The sequence below is a fragment of the Sarcophilus harrisii genome, chromosome 1 (assembly GCF_902635505.1).
Source record: "Sarcophilus harrisii chromosome 1, mSarHar1.11, whole genome shotgun sequence".
NCBI classification, from domain to species: Eukaryota; Metazoa; Chordata; class Mammalia; order Dasyuromorphia; family Dasyuridae; genus Sarcophilus; species Sarcophilus harrisii.
Genome location: NC_045426.1, coordinates 398,006,046 through 398,028,673, shown reverse-complemented (window position 1 = coordinate 398,028,673; position 22,628 = coordinate 398,006,046). Strand labels below are relative to the sequence as shown.

At 32.2% G+C, this 22,628-nt stretch overlaps 1 protein-coding gene across 2 annotated transcripts in view; it reads right to left on the bottom strand.

The window, feature by feature from the left end:
* The window catches only part of MARCHF6 (membrane associated ring-CH-type finger 6), a 76,073-nt gene that overhangs the window by 35,151 nt on the left and 18,294 nt on the right, over positions 1-22,628 (bottom strand). For both annotated transcript variants that reach the window (XM_031946128.1, XM_031946127.1), the window contains exons 2-8: positions 13,424-13,520; positions 10,081-10,154; positions 6,570-6,713; positions 4,661-4,733; positions 2,375-2,543; positions 1,008-1,197; positions 450-511 (exon numbers count right to left, since the gene is read on the bottom strand). In XM_031946128.1, coding sequence (XP_031801988.1) covers positions 450-511; positions 1,008-1,197; positions 2,375-2,543; positions 4,661-4,733; positions 6,570-6,713; positions 10,081-10,154; positions 13,424-13,520 — 809 coding nt within the window. The remainder of the gene's footprint in view (positions 1-449; positions 512-1,007; positions 1,198-2,374; positions 2,544-4,660; positions 4,734-6,569; positions 6,714-10,080; positions 10,155-13,423; positions 13,521-22,628) is intronic.

Below are 22,628 nucleotides of genomic sequence, written 5' to 3'. Positions count from 1 at the left end.
TTTTGAATCCTCCCTGATGTTCTGCTAAGCACATAATACTCTTTTGTTTCATTTTTTTCTTCAAATAAAGTAAATTTTTGGGGGGGAAAAATGCACTGTTTCTCACTGAAAAAAAAATCCAGTAATATATTCTTCAAAATATACATTTCAACACTTTAGCATATTAGGACAGACTGTATTACTTATGAAGATGGCTGATAAAGAAACTTTAATATCACAAAATTCACCTATAATAAAAGCAACTGTTGGTACTATACTATTAATATTTTTTTCTAAAAATGTCTATTGAATCGCCCACTTAATCTAAATAGAAATAATAACTTACTAAAGTTTTAGTAGTATATCTGGATGTCCCCAACTAGTACAATTAATTTTAGTCAAAAATTTAGGCAACCCTGAAAATGAGAGCCTACAACTTCTAGTACTTTATAAAAAGGGCTCTTACTCACTCTCTCCCATGTTAATTCTTCTGCAGCTCGATCCCATTCTAAAGCATTCCAGTTCATATCATCTGAAATAATAATTATAGTTTAGAGGTACCTTGCACTACAAATATTAATAGGAACTATATTTGAATTGAGTACTTTGCAGACATTTATACACATATACTAAACTGAATCTTACTATTGAGAAGGAAGTAAAAAAAAAAAAAATTCATTATGAGCATAGCACCTGGAAGGTACTTTAATTCTTTCAAAACATATCTATTTGAAACACCAGGAAGAAGAAATTTAATAAATTAGCTCAAATTTTATTAACATTTCTATCTAGCTGTCATTAACATATCTAGCTGTCATTTATTCTTTCCTATAAGAAACATAAATATATGTGTGTGTATGCATGCATATATATGACAGTTCATATTTACAGTCTACACAAAACATGCAAAGACGAATAGTAAGTTAAAATATTTTAAGATTTATGAATATTAAAAATAAATAAAACATTCTTTTGATTAAAATTAAATTTAAATTTAAAAAGAAATGCTATCTTACAATAGTTGTTACCTTGTGCCCCATTATTAACATCTGCTGCATCTTCAACTACAGCATCTTCTTCATCCTCATTGTCTTCCTCTTCTTCATCAGCTTGTTCTTCCTGAATTTCAGGGTTTTCCCCTACTACTGCATCCTCAGCTGGTGGGTTAGCAGGCTGATCAATTGCAACATTTTCAGCACCATTTCCCACACCTGGAGCCTAAATTGATGAGATATTCCAGATATGTGGAAAAACTTTTTCTTAGTTTTGCTTTGTTTTGATCCAATTTGTAATAAAATGATTACTTTATTTGACATCAAATATACAAACTTTCAAAACAATGTTTTCAAAATAAACAAATTTATTATTTGGAATATGTTCATATATTTTAAATAACTTACTATACAAAAAGATAACAGTGCAGTTTATTAGTATTTAACATTCCATAAACTAGATTAGTGATGAAGTATATATATCTAGATACAGTCTATATACAAGATATAATCTTGAAATTCCTCTTAGTTAAGTAGTTTCCTGCTTTTCACTAACTGTTCCAGTTAGTACTTTCCAATGGTCTTGCTTAGTCACTAACAAAATATACACATATTTTTATATATTATATATCCTCCTAACCAGCTAACAGATCTTTAAGTACCTGTGTTATCACTACTTAACAAATTACATGAGGGAAAGTGATAACTAGGACACCAAAAGCTTTCTGCATACAAAGTGACAATGACACTTTTGGCAAAAGTTTGGAACACTGTTTTATGTTCAATAGTCTAAAAAATGTTATCTCTCTATAGTTCTCCCCTAGTTCTGGTGAGTACTCAAAACAGTTACACAGTCAGCATAATTACCAAATAAAGTTAAACATCATCCATTTATTAATCTATAATCTTTAAAATGTTCATCAAGCCCACCAATTGTTTTTCAGGCTTTAATATCTGATCCTGTGCCTGCTAATACCCACATAAAGAACAAAAAAATTAAGGATACTCTTACAGGTAATCACAAAAATGGAAGCATAAATTTCCAACTTCTCTAATTATAACATTATTCATAGTTCTGACTGGATTGGCATTTTCTAACTGAAGAAACCAAGCTTGGTGAGGGAAAAGAATAAAATTATTTTCTTAAATTCATAAAGCAAGTTGGAAACAGATCTGGGAATAGGACAAATTTTTTGTATTTTCAAGTGAGAGTTACTAAATATCATCCCAGGTAGCAGAAAGAGAAATTAATTTAGCATATTCCTCCATATGTTCATTGCTTATTTCAACAACATGTATTATTAATTTACAAATATACCTGTGAGAAAGGAAGCAAATAGATGCTGAGATCATGATAATCATAAATAATTCCATAACAACTAAAGTTAAAACAAGTACCTTACCTCATTTTGTTGTCCAGCAGCATTGAGAGGTTGAGCATGATTTTGTTCCAACCACTGTGGTGCTCCACCATGGACTATTTGTTCTCGCAACCACACAAGGCTGATAAATGCACAAAGAGTGCAGGTCACCACAAAACAACCCTGCAAACAATCTGCCAATAAATTTTCCCTATTAAAAAAAAATATACATAATTATTTCCACAGTAATGAAAATAATTTTAAATGACCATCTACAGTTTCAATAAATTATTCATTACCCAGAAAACAAAACTATAAAAAATGATTTGTATTGAAGGTTCCAAATAGATGAAAAATATTAAGGAAAAATGAAAAATATGATGTATTATATTCATTATATTTTTAATGGCTTCATCTATTCTGGGAATTTTTTTTCAATAGGTCTTATAGTCCAGACACTTAACCCTGTAATCCCAAGCCTAACTGGGATGGTTTTTCCTCTCCCCCAGGAAGGTATCACTTAGAGTACATCATAATTCTAGGGGAGTTTACCTAAGGCATATCAAATACTTATGATTTATTTGGGTCCTGACCAAGTTTCCCTGGTACAGGATATGAATGCCAGACTTTTGCCTTTTCTGGACTTCAACAACCATAGGAATAAAAAAGAAACATAGAAACCAATCAAAGGTAGGACAAGATCCAACTTTTTCTTTTAATTTACTCATAATATTTTTTCTACTTCTAATTTTTCATTGCCTTATTTTCTAAGAAACCCTTTATTTACTTTCCTTTCAGGTCTTCATGATAAACCTTTTGTGTTTTTCCTCTTGAGAGAGGACTTTTAACATTTAATTTCCATAAATTTCAAAATTCATTCCTCTTAAAATTTCCACTTTATATATAATGAGAAACAGACACAGAAATTATATTTTAGAGAGTGGCATTGTATTAGATGTAATTCTAAACTTAAGAAATCAAAAACTTCAATTCAAATCCTGTTTCCTATATTTGCTAGTGCAAAATCACAAGAAAGTCACAAAACTTAAGTTAATAGCTTATCCATAAAAAAGGGGTTATTATCTATAGTATCTGTTTCACAAGGCTCAAGTGAAATATGCAAAATACTTTTCAAACCTTAAATATCTGTCAGGTTTTTTTTTTTTTTAAATTACATCAAGTGTAATAAAGAAACAAATTTCTATTCCAATCTAAATTAAGTTTACAAAGTTAATAAGACACTGTTGCTTTGACTTTTCACACTATGGAAATTAGGTTTAAAATTCTAAATGTAATGATCAGTTTTAAGCAATTTAAAGACATATGCTTAATACTCTGGATTAGTCTAAGAGGAATAAAGCTACAAAGTCTACTAAAAGTGTAAAATACTATGCTTTTCGTATCTTTTCTTTTTAAGTTAATTGCAAGGATATATGTGCTTTTAGAAGATTTTTCAATGCATCCTTCTACATAGATCCTTTTAGTCTTTTTCTTATTAAAATAAGGATCAGTAGAAAGAGTTAATAAAGGCTAAATATAAGAACCAAGTAAATCTGAAATGGGCAAAACTATGAAATGAGGTCAACAATTTACATTGCTTCTAAGAAGACTATTAACAGGAAGTCAAGTGCTCTCTTCTATTTTTAGAAAGTTACAAATACTTTACACATTAGAATTAAGAAGCACCGAGACAACTAGGTGAAATGTTATCAGAGATTATAATCCTAAATGTCATGAAACAGACAAATGCAATATAATTCAACTCAAAGATAATTGCTGTTTTATTGTAGTTCTTGTTTTGTTTGTAAAGTCATTCATGAATTCAATGTGAACTTACTGTATAAATTATTCTACTGAAAACAAATCTTAAGTTATAAAACCATCCTTTATGTAGCTTTAAATGGAATATCCCATATAAACAATGTATTTATAAAATTACAAATCTAATATGAATGACAGCTATTTCAAAGATAATAGAAAGAGCTATAAAAAGTATATGCTAAATTTTAATATGAAGAAAAACAAATAAGCAGTAAGAATGAATCATTCCGAGGACAATTAGGTGGTGCAGTGGTTAGAGCACACTGGCCCTGGAGTCAAGAAGATCTGAATTCAAATCTAACTCAGATACTTGCTTGACACTAGCTGTGTGACCCTACACAAATCACTTAACCCTAATAGATGAGAAGGAGGAGAAGAAAGAGGAAGGAAAGGGAGAAAGGGAAGAGGAAAGAAGGAAGAAAGGGAGGAAGCAATGGGGAAGGGGGGAGGAAGAAAATGAATCATTGAATCAAGCATCTTTTTCATATCATATTGGTTTATACTTACGTTGACAGCATATCTAATGGCAGTGTCAATAGTGAGCTCACAGAGCCAGTAAACAAGCACTTGTAGATACGGCCTATCCAAAAGCAAAAATCATTTTAAAAAAATACTATAACAATAGCAACTTTTAGAAAGAATTTATAATGCTTATATTTCAAATTAGCTAAAAGTTTATCTATTTTGTTGGTTTTCACAAAACTAACTCTTAGTTTTATTTAATTCAATAGTTTTCTTTCAGTTTTATTAATCTCCCATTTTATTTCAGAATTTCAAATTTGGTATTTAATTGGGGATTTATAATGATTATATTTGTAATCACTGAGCATACATTAACTTATATTTTCTTACAAGGACATCAAATCCTTAGAGTGAATCAAAATACAAATACTATTAAATTCTTTTAAAATACTATCTGCCCCATAAATTATAAGTAAATTAAAATCACTTAAATTTAGTATCAATTACTTGAATTTTTTAAATTCAAGTAAATCAAATAAAATACTCAAAGAATTTCTTGTTCATGTCTAACCTCACACCCTAGAATTTCCTACTACATCTCTTACATCCTACATACCTTACAGAATATATCAAATATGTCTTGAAACATCTTTCATTATCACAGAACATGAGGGTATTTTTGTTGTTTTTGAAGGAGAGAAAAGGGTAAAGAGAAGAGGAGCCTTTTCAGTTCAATTTGCCTACTTGATATCATTATGCCATTCATTTCAGTAGGCACCCATATACCAGATTTAGCCTTATAATCAAGTTTTAGAAATAAGGTGGGAAAACAATTCCAATTGATTTAGGATGGAAAACATCATTCACATATGGAAAAATAACTATGTAGACTTCTTCTCTGTGGATCAAAGCACACTATTTTCACTTTTGTTATTTTGTTTTATTTTTTCTCTCTAGTTTTCCCCTTTTCTTCTGATTTTTCTTTTCCAATCTGACTCATATGGAAATATTTTCTAAAATGATTGCACATAAATAACATATCAAATTTCTTGCTGTTCTGGGGCTAGAGAAGGTAAGGAAGGAAGGGAGGGAGAAAAAAATTTAGAATTCAAAATCTTACAAAAATGAATGTTAAAAATCATCTTTATATGTAATTAGAAAAAGAATCAACTATTAAAATAAAAATGTTAAAGTTAAAAATTAAAAAAAAATAAAAACAAGGTAGAAGAGAAAATGAAATCCTAGTGGGCATGACATAAACTTCCCAAAAATCCAAAATTTAAGGATAATTACAATGTGACTGAAGGAATTAAAATCCATCATTTGTCCAGAGTATAAGTTTGGTCTTCTAAATAATAATTATTCTCCATATTTTGTTCATTTTTTTCTTTCCTAGATTCTCTTTGGGAAATGTCTGTCTAGATTAAACTGCCAAAAATGAATTACTAATACAACTATATTTTCAAAATATATGGAAATATAGTTTTCAACATTCATTCTTGCAAAACCTTGTGTTCCAAATTTTTCTCCCTCTCTCATCCCTTTCTCCTCCCTTTAACAGTAAGTAATCCAATATATGTTAAACATGCACAATTCTACTACACATATTTCCACATTTATCATGCTGCACAAGAAAAACCAGATCAAAAAGGGAAAAAAATGAAAGGAAAAAAAAGCAATCAAATAACAACAAAAATGGTGAAAATACTATGTTGTGATCCACATTCAGCACCCACAGTCCTTTTTTCTGGATGCAGATGGTTCCCTCCATCACAAGTCTCTTGGAATTGGCCTAAATTATCTAGAACCCAATTTCTTTAAGTGAAATTTTTTTATGTTTAAGAACATATACTTTATATAATCATTAGAGAACATTACATGGAATAACATGAAATAATGGTATCTATTATTAAACAATATTTAAGAAATCCCTAACTGAAAAACTAATACTTACATGCTGTAAGAGGTACAACTCCCAACCATGCAAAGGCCACAAGTGTATAGTGAAACCAGTAACGTATTGCTGTGCCAATACTTGTAACCAGTCCAGCAAAAATATCTTGGATTGGTAGCCTTGAAGGCATATCTGGGGAATAAACTGAAAGAAAAAAAATGGAACTCAAAAAATTTATATTCTATTTAAAAAATAGCTACTTATATGAAAAGCTGAGCTAAAAAAAAAAAAAACCACTGTATAGAATGAATAAATAACATTAATATTGAAAGGCCACAAAACTCTAATAAAAAATTCAATATTAGTATCATATGATCATTATTATAAAATTGATCCAGTCCTCTTTTCTGTAAAAGCTAATCAATTTTCTAGGAAATGCAGTTTGTAGAAGGGATTGAGTCTCTACTGGAGGCATACGTTGTTTCAAAACAAAATATATTAAAAAATATTTAAATTATTTATACAATAGCTATGTATCTAGATCACAATTTTTGTGACAGGATATGATTCTTAATAAGACATTTCAGATAAGCAGTTTGAATAAATAAAATCAAGATAATAATTCATTTACCCCAAAACACAGAATCTCAAAAAAGGAAAAGTAATGTATCCAACAAATACGTAAGCAGAACTCCCCCACAGAACTTCAAACAAATGATAATCCAGAACCAATTAGAAAACATCCAACATCCAGGAACTTAATACCCTTAAGAAAAAGCTCATTATATTTTTAAACAGCTTTAAAATTTAGGACGATTAACCTTATTATTGAGCCAAAATTAGCCTCTCTACAATTTCTCTGCTTCTGCCACTAATTCTGTCAAGTAGAGATGACAGATAACTCTTTAAACACTTGAAGACATCTAAAACGTCATACATGTTAAAAACACCCAACATATCTCCACTGCTCAAAGTTAAATGGATTAAATTATTTCAATTTTCATTTAATAGAATGTGAAGTTCTTTTAATGTGTTATATGCCCTCATTATTTTTGTCATATAATTTATTAATATCAGGATATAAAACTCAAGATTTGGCCTTGCCAGGAACAACAATTAGAGTATCAAATACCTCATTCACTTGGCATCTGATTGCCAAAAAGAGAAATGTTACTGTCATAGAAAAAAACAACAACAACTACTACTATAGACTGACTTCAGAGAGAAAGAAATAGATCACAAGATCATAACATGGAGTTATATAAAATATAGCATTAAGAGGAACTTCACAACTATCTGGAAATCTGTTGAAATATTCTCTTGCAAAAGTAAAGCAACTATTAATTTCTGGATCCATATTAATGGTGTCATCTTTCAAAAAATGGGAAAATCAAAGAAGGAAGCTTCTAATTCTGGACCAGATTCTCATCGGAATGGAAGAATTAGTTGTTGAAGCAGAATTGATTGGACTTCTTGGGGGAAGGGGAGAAAGAAGACTTCATCTGTAATTGAAAATTAATTTGGAAAATTTTGACATGTGACCTTGATTTGGAAAGAACATGTTTCAAAGGATTCAGAGAAAAGATAACATTCCCTAGGAGAAAAACTAAAAAATGTACTTTCCTCCCCATTTTGCAAAGTGTGTGGAATGTTGTATATATTGCCAGATCATCTGATGTGCATATTGACTTTGCTAAACTGCTTTTTCCCTCTCTTTTCTTTAATATTTGTTACAAGGAATGGCTTACAGGGAGGACAAAAGTTATATTTTTTAATACCAACGATGCTGAAGAAAAATATCAATAAAATTAAGTTTGTTTTTGGGGGATTTTTTAAAAGAATAAATACAATCACATGATTTAATAAATTTTAAGAATAAATACAATAAATGGCTTAAAATTAAACCAGAAAGAATAGAGAATACAAATCTTTTTTTTAAATAGTTTTTTATTTTTCCAAATACATGCAAAGATAATTTTTAAGGACTTCTTAAGAATGAAATCCCAAAAGTATGAGAAATAATTTCATAAAAAAGGAGACAGGGGCAGCTAGATGGCGCAGTGGATAGAGCACCAGCCCTGGATTCAGGAGGACCTGAGTTCAAATCTGATCTCAGACACTTTGACACTTCCTAGCTGTGTGACCCTGGGCAAGTCACTTAACCCTAATTGCCTCAGCAAAAGTAAATAAATAAATAAATGAGAAAAGAGACAGATGTCCATAGGAAATAACATGGATGTGACAAGCACTTATTGATTAAGCTACACAAGAACATAGTATGAAAGCAATAGCTTAATTCAGATTCAATGTCCCAGAAGAACTACATCTTTACAAGAAGTCACAAGAAGTGACAGACTTTTGGGTCACAAGAGCAACATAATGTGGACTAGACATTTTCTCCCATAACGTCTCCAAAATAGAAACCAAAGATAAAGCAAGTTCACCTGCCTCCATAATTTAGGACACCAAGAATTCAAAAGAAGGTTAGAAGAAAACAGAACTGATGCTCATTTACCCTGAGTTCACTTAGCATCCCTCTACTTCTTCTCATACTATTGGTAGCAAAGCTTCACTACCAAACACAAGGACATCATCAAAGGACATCAAAAAACATGCATCCTTTCCCTCTTTCCTTACTCTACTGCCATGGGATTGTTGAGATTTTTTAATTTGCTATAAGGCCAAAAAACCTAAATTTTTTTAAAGTTGTATGTGATAATTTTTCAGTTCTAACCAATTAATAACAAAATTGACTTTTGTGACACTGATTACTGAAGAAACCAAGTCCTAGAATAATACTGATAAGTGGCAGAATCAGAAGTCAAATCCAGTTCGTCTCACTCAAGTACAAGAATTTCCAGAGAAATTATTATAATTAAGTATACTTTATCAAAGAAAAAGAGAAGCCTCTTTTATCAAAAATTCCTATTTATCCAGTGGGGGAAAAAATGCAAAGTCAATAATGTTCATTTCTACAGCATACACTTTACTCAAAATACTAAAAAAAAAAAAAAAATTAACCTTTGCAAAATTTATATTCCAGAAAAAACAAACACATCCATAAATAAATGTAATGAATGTTTCTATTTAAGAAATATTGTATAATAAGGAAAAAAGGCTAATTAATTTTTCCTCACACTTTTCCTTCAATGGATCAGCAACTTATTCCTGCTTAATAAAGTGTTATAAATATTTTGTTAAATATTGAAGTATAATTTAAACTCTTTTGAGGGCAAGTGACTTGTATTTTTGCCTATGTGTATTAAGTACTGGGGATAATACCTCAAAGTTTGCAAGCACTAAATATTTGTTAAATTTAATTCAATATTTTAGATGTTTAACAAATAAAGTCATAATAGCTCTAGTGATACAATACATCAAATGTAAAATGTTTTTAAAAACAAACCAGGTAAGATGAAAAAGGAGCTCAGAACACTTTTTTATATTAAAAATCAAGGAGGAATGAAATATGAAAGGAAAGAATAAAGAATATTACTTCTAAATTTCAAATTGAAAGTTGCAAAGATATAATACACACAAAGGCAATTAACATTGTTAATAATATACTTACTTGGTGTGAAAGCAAATCTGTGTTTGCATAGTTCACAGTATTCTTTTCTGCTGTGTTTCAACCACTGAACTAAGCTGAAATTAGAAATATATATTATTTATAAAATGTAAATATATTGCAAAAGTATTTTTCATGCACAAAATACATTTTAAAAGTTTATGGTTATGATAACTATAATTTTCATTTTTTCACAAAAAGTTTTCCCCATCTTCAAAACACTGCACTTAATTTTGGCATTTTGTAGAAACATAATATTTTGCAGAACTACATAATGATACCAGAACAGTAAAGAAACTATGGGAATAAGAATTAGGGGGAGAGGAAGAATTATCTTCTTCCTCACAGTAGTCACAGAGGGGCATAGAACTACAAGAGGACCACAAGGCAGATAGGATTGTCACAGAGAAGAAGCACAAACTCCCTCAAATGACTATGTCCCGAGTGCTAGAATTTCCAATTAAAGATCTAATGGTACCTCGAGTGATATAATAAGAAAGAAAAAGTAATTGAAATGAAAAAAAATAAAAAAAGATTATGAATATATTTATTTTTGAGAAGCTTAAAAATAATCTATAAAACTGAAGATACACTAATCAACAAGCATTTATTAATTGTCTGCTATGTGCCATGTATTGAGGATAATATAAAATTAGATAGCTTCTGCTCTGAAGGAACTAAGGTTTTACTGGAGGGAATGTTCATAAATAAGAAAATAGAAAATACACACAACTTGGGACTTGGGGAAAACCTCCTCATGTAAAAGGTGAATTGAACTTTGAATGGATCTGGAAATTCTAAGAGGCAGAGATAAGAAGGGAGAAATGTTCCAGATATGGAGATCAGTACGAAAGAAAGAGAGGCAAAAGGCAAGAAGTAGAGACCAGGTTGGCTTAAGCACAAAGTGCATAAAGGCGAAGTAATACATAATTATTTCAAAAACTACTTTAAGAAAAAAAAAATCTAGTTTCAGAAAAATCTTAATGGACTAATAAAACTGAATAAGATCCTTCAAATGGTCCATCCAGTTCTATAATGTTCAGATTCTTTGATTTTTATTTTGTTCCCCAGCCACCACCTACTATTTATTTAACTAAAGTTCCTCTTTCTTTATACTTTTAAATTTAAATTTGAAATATGTAGTTATTTTCATTTCCTCCACTTAACAGATGAAGAATCCTGAATGTTATTTCCATTATACCACTGTTTCATCCACATGGTATCTAATGCTAATAATATTAATCCAATACTAATCATAGGTTTGTGAAATTCATTGGTTTCTTTTTCAAACCTGTAATACTTGCACTTGGAAATACATATACAATTCTTACTTAAAGCCTTATTCAAAAAGATTCTACACAGAAGACAGCAGGACAACTAAGAAATTAGAAGATATACTATATGAGAAAAGAACAAAAAATTAGGACTCTTCAATCTGTAACAACTGAAAGGGTGATATATGAGTAAAATTTTTTAAATTCTTGAATTTTATTGACAGGACAAATATTATGTTCATCAAACACTAGAAAACAAACATGCTTCATATAGTTTCTTAATCAACATTATTTCAAAATAATATCAAAAAATAAATCTGGTATTCCCCTGTGGAGAATCTATTGTAAATGGTGGTTGTCCTCTCTCATCACAAATCCCCCAACCCAGGGGATATTAGTTGATATGATTTTTTTTTAGCCAAACAGAAAACTGTTGTTGGTTCAGCCCAAGGAAAGCTACCACTACAAGCAAAGGAAGAGCAGAGATTTTATTTAAAACAATGTCCCCTGCTTTCTCCCTCTGTATTGTTTTGGCCAACAAAGTTTTTACAGAACCAAAGACTAATAACAGTCAAGAAATGTTCAGAAACACTCTAAAATCAGAAAGAATTTTGTATAAATAAAAATCCAATAAATATTTATTTTGCACCAATTTATTTTGCAGGTCACAGTGCTAAATAGTGAAATAAATAAGACATTGGGATTTCTTTCACATATGTGTTAGACTAGATGGCTACTGATGTTTCTTCCAACCTCAAATTTTGTGATTTTTGCCCAATTCTAGATGGCATTTATGATGTCATATTGTTCACACTGATCCTATTTTTATATCCCCAGTGCCTAGCACAGAGACGAAGCATAAAGTAGGTACTCTATAACTAACACACTGTCTTTATCTTCAAAAAGCTTTTAATTTCTTATTGGTGCACATATACTACTTTACCCAGCAGGTAGTCAACACATGGAATTCCTTACCTCCAACAGATAGTAAAAGCTGAAAATATAAATTCGAGAAGTATTTAGGTAAATACATGGATGATATATCCATAATATTTTATTAGGGAAGTTAGCAATTTTGGGGCACAATGTTAATCTTTTAGATTTTTAAAAATAAGATATTCATGCTTTCCCTCAAAATATCATATAGTATTGTCATTAAAGTTATAATAAAAGGAAGAAAGCATCATTGTTGGGTTCCCTCCTCCTTAGGAAATTTTCAAGCAGAAGCTGGATGATCATTTTTCAGGTTTGTCAAGGTGAGATTCCTTTCAATTCTCATATGTTTTAGACTAAATGGCCACTGATGTCTCTTCCAACTCTCAAATTCTGTAATTTGGCATTTATGATGTCAATTGTTCACACTGATCCTGTCTTTATATCCCTGGTGCCTAGCACAGAGTAAAGCCATAAAGTAGATACTCTATAACAACTTATTAGGTGTTAAGAATTGAATATATTGTTATTGAGTAACTTATTTCACATGAAATGAATTGACATTATTAAATCCTGATTTTAACTGTCTTTTTCATGAAGCCTGAAACAAGGAAGCAAATATAACTTCCTCCATGTTCCTTCCTCTGTAAACTCAAAACTATATCTTGTTATTCTATCCATTTTCTTGTACCCAACCTAACTGAAGTTACCTTGTTCATTCATCTCTTAGCCTTGTCTATGTACTAAATGCAGATATTGTAGAAAAGTCTGGGTATAACAGCTATCTGAGTCCTTTATGAATGTAATGCTTTCCCATTCTATTCACTAATGTATATATAAATACTTTAAATTAATTCATTGACTTTAAAGAAACCTGTTTTGCCAACTGGCTAACAAATATAAGCCCTGAGAAAAATCTTACATAAAAGACAATGTAAATAAAGTAGTTTTAAATCCATGAAATTAATTATATTTATTTTATCTTCTCTTCTCCCTATGAAAATTTGAGATGCCTACTTTTTAAAAAAATCCCAACAAATAATAATATATTAAAAATAAAGGAATTTCCACATTTATAATAAGTTATACTAGCAACAAAAGTGGGTTTTGAAATATAATTTCTAAAAAAATCTACTCACCATTCTTGATGGATAAATTTAATACTGCCAGTACATACACACGGATGATATAGCGGTTTCTCAGGTGTTCCTTCTGATCGACACACCCTACATATGTCTGTTGATCAAGAATAAAAATTCATTTATGCATGGCTTAAGCATCTTTATAAAATGAAATAAATCCAAAAATGTTATAATGTAGCAAAATAAGCATCTTTATAAAATGAAATAAATCCAAAAATGTTATAATGTAGCCAAATAGGATTGGCATTATGCTATAAAATAGTAATAGGTTGGCATGCATATAATTGAAATTTTGAAAACTGACACTAAAATGATTATTCCTTAATGAAAACCACAAGAACAAAATAATCTGTAAAGATTCAACAAGAATTTAATGTAGAGGAGAGCAGAAATAGCATCTTTTGTTTATATATCAACTATTCAACAGTAATATTTTTGCAAAATGCTGCACAGGGTATGAAAAAAGGCAAACTTGAGTGCAGTATCAGTGTACTAAACCACAAGGAAAGGTCATTTGATGACTTATCTGGTATAATACTGATCCTATTTTTATATTCCCAGTGCTTAGTAAAGCAACAAAACCATAAAATGGTATTTTATAACTACTTATTAGGTATTGAAAAACGAGTATATTGTTATTGAGTAATTTAACTATAATATTAGGCATATCATATATAAATATGGTAACAAAAAAAAAATCATTTTCTGATGTAAGCCTCTCTAAAATCACAGGAAACTAGAGAAAATCATAGCTTATCTGAACCATGTAGTAACTTCTATACAGAAATATAGTGTCTAACCTTTAGCAACTTTTTGAGTAAAAATGTATTATACTCCTAAATACATACTTAACATACTGTTACACATATTAATTGGCAATAAAAGATCTTTTTGGGTCAAATTGTTTTTTTTTTCCTCTTAAAATCTATCTAATAGAGAAACATTCAAAATGATCGTTAAAAGTCAATTATCTAAACTGGAAAGCCGGAAGAAAAGGAAAGTCATATTTTGTTCTTTTAAAAAGTCTTTCTACATTAAAATTTCTAAAAATCGTTAAATGTATCTTTTCTTTTTAACCTCTTGAAATGCTACAATTTTATATATATATATGTATAAGATTTAATTCATAAAAAAGGACATTATTCTTTACTTCAAAAATTCTTCTTTTAATTTCTACATTTCTTTTCCAGAAAAGTGCAATTAGCTTACACAACAGTATCTTGTGATTTCATTGCTGAATTATAGAAATCTTAGCAATATGGTCCAGCTGATTAACTTGAGAATCTAATCTATAAAATAAAGGATTTGGACTAGTCTCTGAGGATCCTTCCAGTATATCTAGAATCAATAAATCACTCTGTGATGGAGAGAGCCATCTATCTACATCCAAAGAGAGGACTGTGGGGACTAATATGGATCAAAAAGTATTTGCACTATTTTTATTGTTGATGGCTTTTTGTTGTTTTTTTTTTCTTTTCATTTTTTCCCTTTTTGATCTGATTTTTCTTGTGCAGCATAATAAATGTGGAAATACGTATAAAAGAATTGCACATGTTTGATATATATTGGATTACTTGCCATTTAGGGGAGGGGATGAGAAAAGGGGAGAAAGATGCACTTGGAATACAAGGTTTTGAAAGGATGAATATTGAAAACTCTTTTCATGTATTTTGAAATTTTAAAGCTATTATTAAAACAAACAAAATTAGTGATGGAAAAGACAAGTTTCTAAGTGGAACTCACAATTAACCAGGAGAAATGGAACAGCACTCCATGAAGTTGAAATATGCCCTTAGATGGCAGGCTAAATCTATAGAATTTAGTACCCTAAAAGAATTAGTCAGCTATAGGAAAGAGAAAATAATAGAGGCATGGTGAGGGATGAGAGAAAAGATACCACATGACAATGGGGGTGATAAGGCACTGTGCTGTGGTGGACTGACCCAAAGGTTAAGCAAAGATGGCATAAACCATGGACATTTATAAGGGAAATTTAACCTCAGGTTTTTGACATAATTCAGATTTCTACTCAGACATAATAAGGTGGGGCTGCCCATGACCTCCACAAAGGGTGGGACTATGAGGTTAAACAGATCCCCACCAGTGCCCTTCCCTGCTTATTTTAGAGTAATTCTATCAATATTTTCATCTTTCTTTGCCAACTGCATTTAGTTACTCAGGACCTCAAGACTTTTCCTTTTTTCATCATAAAAAAAAAAACAACATAAAACTATGTTTTTAATCATTCTGGGTCATAATTATAAACAATATAGTTCATGACTTAAAAAGCATAGTAACATAAAATGATACATGGAATTTGATAAAAAGAAAAATAATGGGATCAGGAAAGGTATCACACAGTTACTGGCCTAGAAGGAAGTAAGGAAACCTAAGAGGCAGAAGTGAAGACTGCCTCTAGCTTCCCAATATAGTAGATATGATCAAATTACCAAAAGATTTCCTTAAGAAATGATTTATCTAAATATGGATTTTGTGATTTAGTAATGAAGTGGGTTGTGGTCCCTTTAAGAAACTGATTTGTGATCCTTTAAGAAATTGATTTGTGCAGATTACTCCCAGCCCCTCCTGGATGTTGCATTATCAGTTCAGGAAGCCTACATCTCTGATTCACAAATCCTGGTCAAAAGCACCCCTTTGAATTCCAATAGGATATCTGGGGCTTGTCCCAGCCCCCACCGTATCTGCCAACTTGGGCTCTCACAACCCTCTCAGATCTAAGCCAATGTGGGACGGGCCCCTTTACCTAAATCTCTCATTATAAAAGGAGCCAAATTAAAATTCTCTCTTTGCAGAGGGTCAAACATGCCAGCTTCATGCCTGGCACCCCAAGGATTCTCTGCCCACTGGAATACTGTTTCCATTGCCCTCCTTTCTTTATCCTCACCTATTTCCTTAATTAGACTTTAACTTTACTTCCAATCTCCATAAAAAACCTCTTTTATCAATCTAGATTTTGAGGTCTGTAAATTTCTTTATAGAGGACTCTTGCGCCGCCAGAAAGGGAATGAATCCTCAGAACTCCCTAACCTTGTGCCTCCATTAGACCTCACTGAACTCCCTATCCTTGCACCACCACTAGATCTCATTTAAATCCCTGACCACCAGAAACCCTAATTTGATTTGGGTACCCCAAATCTAAATCTCATAAGTAACATTAAGTGGTTTAAACATTAACCAATAACAGTACCTTTGCAATAATAGATATTTGCAATAGCTTGCAAAATGTGAAACAATTCAAGAATGAAATACCAAAATGGAACCTATAGAGAGAACATGAACTAAAAGGGAAGATGAAGGATAAAGAGCACCAAGTTCATTTTTGAATTCTACTTTCTGCTTCCTGATACCACTGCAACTTCTCAGTTAAATTCTTCCTCCTAGGCTGCCATTTTCACAGGTCAGGGAAAAAGTGGTATAAAAATCTAGTAAATACAAAAAACAATCATATGAACAAGGGCTCTTGTACAATTAGATGAAAATCAAACAAAAAACAATTAGTATATTATTAATTTTATTATTTCTCTTGTAATATAGTCATTTATTGAATTAAGACTAACACTATAACTTATTCAATATGAAAATAATGACACAGGGTAAAGTTCAAGTGGGACATACCCAAGTGGGATATGGGTAAATTCAAAGTTGATATTTACTAGTCAGTAACAAAGCCTAAATCAGGAGCCCTCAAACTGCAGCCCACGGGCCAGATGCAACCCACTGAGGACGTTTATGCGGCCCGCCGGGTTATGGCAAAATCAGACGGGAAGTGACGTTCGACCTAAACTCATGTTAGCAACGCACACTTCTGGCACTGGGCTGAGACGGTAGAGACAGAGTGTGAGGTGATACTGAGGTGAGATGAGTTCCCAGGCCGGGGTGTGTGGTGTGGGGAAGGGAGAGAGATGCAGAAGACAGAGAACTGATGGCCCGCGGCCTTGTACAATAACAGCAGCCACCACAACAGACAGACGCGGGGGATGTACAGTGCATGCTCTGCATGTCATGGCCACTGCAGGGGGAATTCACTGCAGCAGTGAAGGTTGGAAGCGGGAGCGTAAAGAGTGGGAGAGAGAGTGTGGGAAACGGAGGCATCACAGCGCAAAGGCAGCTTGGAGGAAGTTGGGCATTGCAGTCTGTATGTCTCTGTGTGGGCAAAGTTATTGCTAGTATATTGTTTTTGTAGCGCTGTATATATATATTGGTATTTTACTAATAGCAATTTGGAAACCCTAGGAAATAATGATGTCAAGAAAAAGAAAAATTGACTCAGAGTGTAGGATATTCAAAGAACAGTAGACTTAGGATTACTTTTTCATGCAGTACCAGGAAAGAGCTGTATGTCTGATATGCCAGACACTATATTCTGTGTTCAAAGAATATAATTTGCATCGACACTATGAAACTCAACATAAATATGAAACTCAAGATAAATATGATTGTTTGGTTGGAGAAGTGAGAAAAGATAAAATATTAAAACTGAAAAATACATTAACAACTCAGCAAAATACTTTTGTGAAGCAGAAGCAGCTAAATATTTCATCACTGTGAGCAAGTTTTCAAGTTGCCAAGCTAATAGCACGCACTGGCTGACCATTCGTGGAGAGAGAATTTGTTAAAGAATGCCTTCTTTCTGTTGCCAAAGAGATGTGTCTAGAGAAGGCCAATTTATTTAGTACAGTGAGTCTTTCAGGACCTACAATTACATGGAGGATTGAAGAAATGGGAGACAATCTGCATCAGCATTTGCAAAACTTCATTAAAAAAATTTCATATTTTTCCTTGGCACTTGACGAAAGCAATGATGTTCGTGATTCTGAACAACTTATTTTGAAGTCATAGAAGAGCTTGCTGCACTGCAAAGCATCAAAGAAACAACTACAGGAGAGGATATCTATGAAAAGGTTTGCCAAACTATGAATGGTTTGGAGCTGGACTGGGCTAAAATAGCTAGCGTGACAACTGATGGTGTTCCTAGCATGGTGGGGTCTAAGAAAGAATTAATTGCTCACATTAACCAAGAGATGGACAAACATAACCATTCTCATCCACCAACAAGAGCTGTGTAGTAAATCACTGAAGTGGGACTCTATTATGAAAATTGTGGTGTCTTCTGTTAACTTCATTAGAGCTAAGGCACTAAATCACAGACAATTTCAGGAATTTCTGTCTGAGTTAAATGTTGAGTATGAAGATGTTCTATATCACACAGAAGTCCATTGGCTGAGTCGAGGAAGAGTTTTGAAACGTTTCTATGACTTACTTCTACAGATTACAACTTTTCTGCTTTCAAAAAACAAAGAAGTACCAGAGCTCAATGATGCAGAATGGAAATGGCACCTTGCCTTTCTGACAGATGTAACAGAGCTACTCAATAATTTCAATATGCAACTTCAAGGAAAGGGGAAACTCATCTGTGATATGCAATCACATGTCAAAGCATTTGAAGTAAAATTAGGCCTCCTCATCAAACAAGTGAAGAAGGAAAATTTCTGCCATCTCCCCACAACTCAACAACTGTTAGTGGAAAAACCGCTGATTGCATTCCCAAACAACACATATGTGGATTCACTGGAAAAATTGCAAAAGGAGTTCCAATTTAGATTTAAAGAGCTTCATCTCCATAAACAGGACATACAGCTTTCCCGTAATCCATTTTCTATTGACATCAAAAATGTGGATACAATTTACCAAATGGAACTGGCTGAACTGCAGAATTGTGACTCTCTGAAAGCCGCCTTCAAGTCAAGCAGCCTTCATAATTTCTATGCATCTCTCCCCTCTGAGACATATCCTCATCCCAGGAACCATGCACTCAAAATGGCATCCATCTTTGGCAGCACTTATATCTGTGAACAGACTTTTTCTAGAATGAAACATTTGAAATCTCCAACCAGATCAAGACTAATGTTGCATCACTTGTTACTACTAGCAGTGATAAATATGGAACCAAACATTGACCATCTCATTAGTCAAAAGCAGGCCCATAGTTCCCGTTGTAATACTGGTAAGTTTGTTGATTTAACTTTACTTCATTTTAAATATTATATTTGTTCCCATTTTGTTTCTTCACTTCAAAATAAGATATGTGCAGCGTGCATAGGAATTTGTTCATAGTTTTTGTTTTTACTATAGTCCGGCCCTTCAACAGTCTGAGGGACAGTGAACTGGCCCCCTATTTAAAAAGTTTGAGGACCCCTGACCTAAATCATGCCCTGATTTCATTTAAGATATGAAAATGATGGACCTCCACCTAACACCTTATATCAAGATAAGGTTGCAATGGGTTCATGATCTTATAAACAAATTAGAATATAGGATAGTTTACCTCTCAGATCTTGGAAGAGGAAGGAATGTGACCAAAGAAGAACTAGAGATTATTATTGATCACAAAATAGATAATTTTGATTGTATTAAGTTAAAAAGATTTTGTACAAGTAAAACTAATGCAGACAAGATTAGAAAGGAAGCAATAAACTGGGAAAACATTTTTTTACATTCAAAGGTTCTGATAAAGGCCTCTTTTCTAAAATATACAGAGAAATGAATCAAATTTATAAGAATTCAAGCCATTCTCCAATTGATAAATGGTCAAAGGATATGAACAGACAATTTTCAGATGAAAAAATTGAAACTATTTCTAGTCCATATGGAAAGGTGTTCTAAATCACTACTGATCAGAGAAATGCAAATTAAAGCAACTCTGAGATACCACTACACACAGATTGGCTAAGATGACCAATGTTGGAGGGGATGTGGGAATGACGAGGGGCGTCCCGAAAACTCACACTCACACACACCCTCCTCTCTCATCTCTCTTCTCTCTTCTCTCTTCTCTCTTCTCTCTTCTCTCTCTCTCTCTCTCTCTCTCTCTCTCCTAAAGAGATCTTAAAGGGGGAAAAGGGCCCACATGTGCAAAAAATGTTTGTGGCAGCCCTTTTTGTAGTGACTAGATACTAGAAACTGAATGGATGCCCATCAATTGGAGAATGGCTGAATAAGTTATGGTATATGAATGTTATGGAATTATATTGTTCTGTAAGAAATAACCAGCAGGATGATTTCAGAGAAGCCTGGAGAGACCTACATGAACTGATACTAAGTGAAATGAGCAAAAGCAGGAGATCATCATACACAGCAACAAGATGACTATAAGCTGATCATTCTGATAGACATGGCTCTCTTCGGCAATGAGATGATTCAAACCAGTTTTAATTGTTCAATGATGAAGAGAGCAATCTACACTCAGAGAGAGGCCTGTGGGAACTGAGTGTGGACTACAACATAGCACTTTCATGCTTTCTGCTGATGTTTGCTTGCATTTTGTTTTCCTTCTCAGGTTTTTTTTTCTTTCTAGATCTGATTTTTCTTGTGCAACAAGATAACTCTATAAATATGTGTGTGTATGTGTGTGTGTGTATAGGACTTAACATATATTTTAGCATATTTAACATGTATTGGACTACTGAAGGGAGGGAAAAATTTGGAACAGAAAGTTTTGCAAGGGTCAATGTTGAAAAATTATCCATGTATATGTTTTGTAAATAAAAAGCTTTAATAATAAAAAAAATTAAAATGCTTATAACAAAATATATAACAAAATGGTTATAACAAAGTAAACAAAACAAAATATGCAAATTTTACCTCCCATTGCTAGTTTTTAGGTTTAAAATAAGTAGTAAAACTCTTAATTTGGGAGAATAAATCATGACCAAAATTATGTTCTCAGTGTATTTCTGAAAAAATCAGAAATTGGCTACTTGAAATAAGAGTTGGTGGGAAGGGAAGCACAGGAGTGAATCCTATAATACTCAAGACACAAAGAAAGTAAAATAATGTAAAGCTGACTTAAAATTAGTCTTTACTGAAAACAAAAGTTAGTTAAAACCTCAGATCACAATCATTTCATAAAAATAAAATTTCATTATATACTATGTAAAACTTTGATCCAAATCTGTTTCCTCATTATAACTCTCTAGTGATGCAGATTATAGCTTATCAATAACTTATACTGTCAGGTGGTTGCCTGGAGCAGTGAGAAGTGACTTGATCAAAGTCACATTCCCTAATTATGTATAAGAGGCAGTACTTGAACCCAGTTCTTCCTGACCAGTCCTTTATGCCAGGATCCCATTCATAAGCCCATACCAAACCACATAAAAGGAGACAGTCTGGCAAAATTGATAAACTATGTATAATTTTAAAGGGAGCTGTTATAATAGGAATTTTCCAAGATGAATAAATCACATATCTTTTCCATATTCTGGTAATAAAAAAAAAAAAAACTGTTGTATATATTACAAATGGCTTATGGATCTATATAACTTGATATTTTTGAAATCTAATTTTTAAAAATCAACAAAAATCTGTCTATACTCCCCACTCCCATCATCCTGCCTTCACCATCTCCAAATGAGAAAGTAAAAAAGCCAAATTCCGGTTACAAATATATATAGAAAAAAATAAATTTGTGCATTGGTCATGTCTAAAAGAAAAAAATATCTGTATGTGTAGACATATGTTTCATTCTGCACTCTGAATCCTTCACTTCTCTATCAGAAAGTATATGATTATTTTCATTAGTCCTCAAAAATTATGGTTTAGTATTATTCTGATAAGTTTCTAATTATTTCAAAGCTGTCTCTACAGTATTATTGTCAAATGTACAAATTGTTCTGGTTCTGTCACTTCATGTTATCTCAGTTCATACAAGTCTCCCTAGGTTTCTCTGAAACCATCTCCTTGATCATTTCTTTCAGCATAACAGCACACCATCAAATCCATAACCAATCAACTACTGATGAACACCCCTTCTGATTCTAATTCTTTGCTACCTCAAAAAAAAAGTTAAAAATATTTTTATACATCCTTAAACAAATGTTTTGCTTAGGGCCAATCCGTTCCTTAAGCTATTCTCCCTCTACTCTCCTTTTCTCTCCCCTTCCTTCCTAGTTCTTTGTTGCATGAAATGTTATTTCTATGCCCAATTATGTATGTGTATTTTTTCTTTCTTCTGACCAGTTCATATGAGTGAAATTCAAGCATCAACTATTCCTCCTACACCTTCCTTCTTATTAGTATAGACTTTGTCTATACAGTGTGTACTCTGATTATAATTTTCCCTAACTTTCTTTTCTCTTCCCTCATCCTCAGTGTATTCCTGTTCCCCCCCACCCCCCTCCTT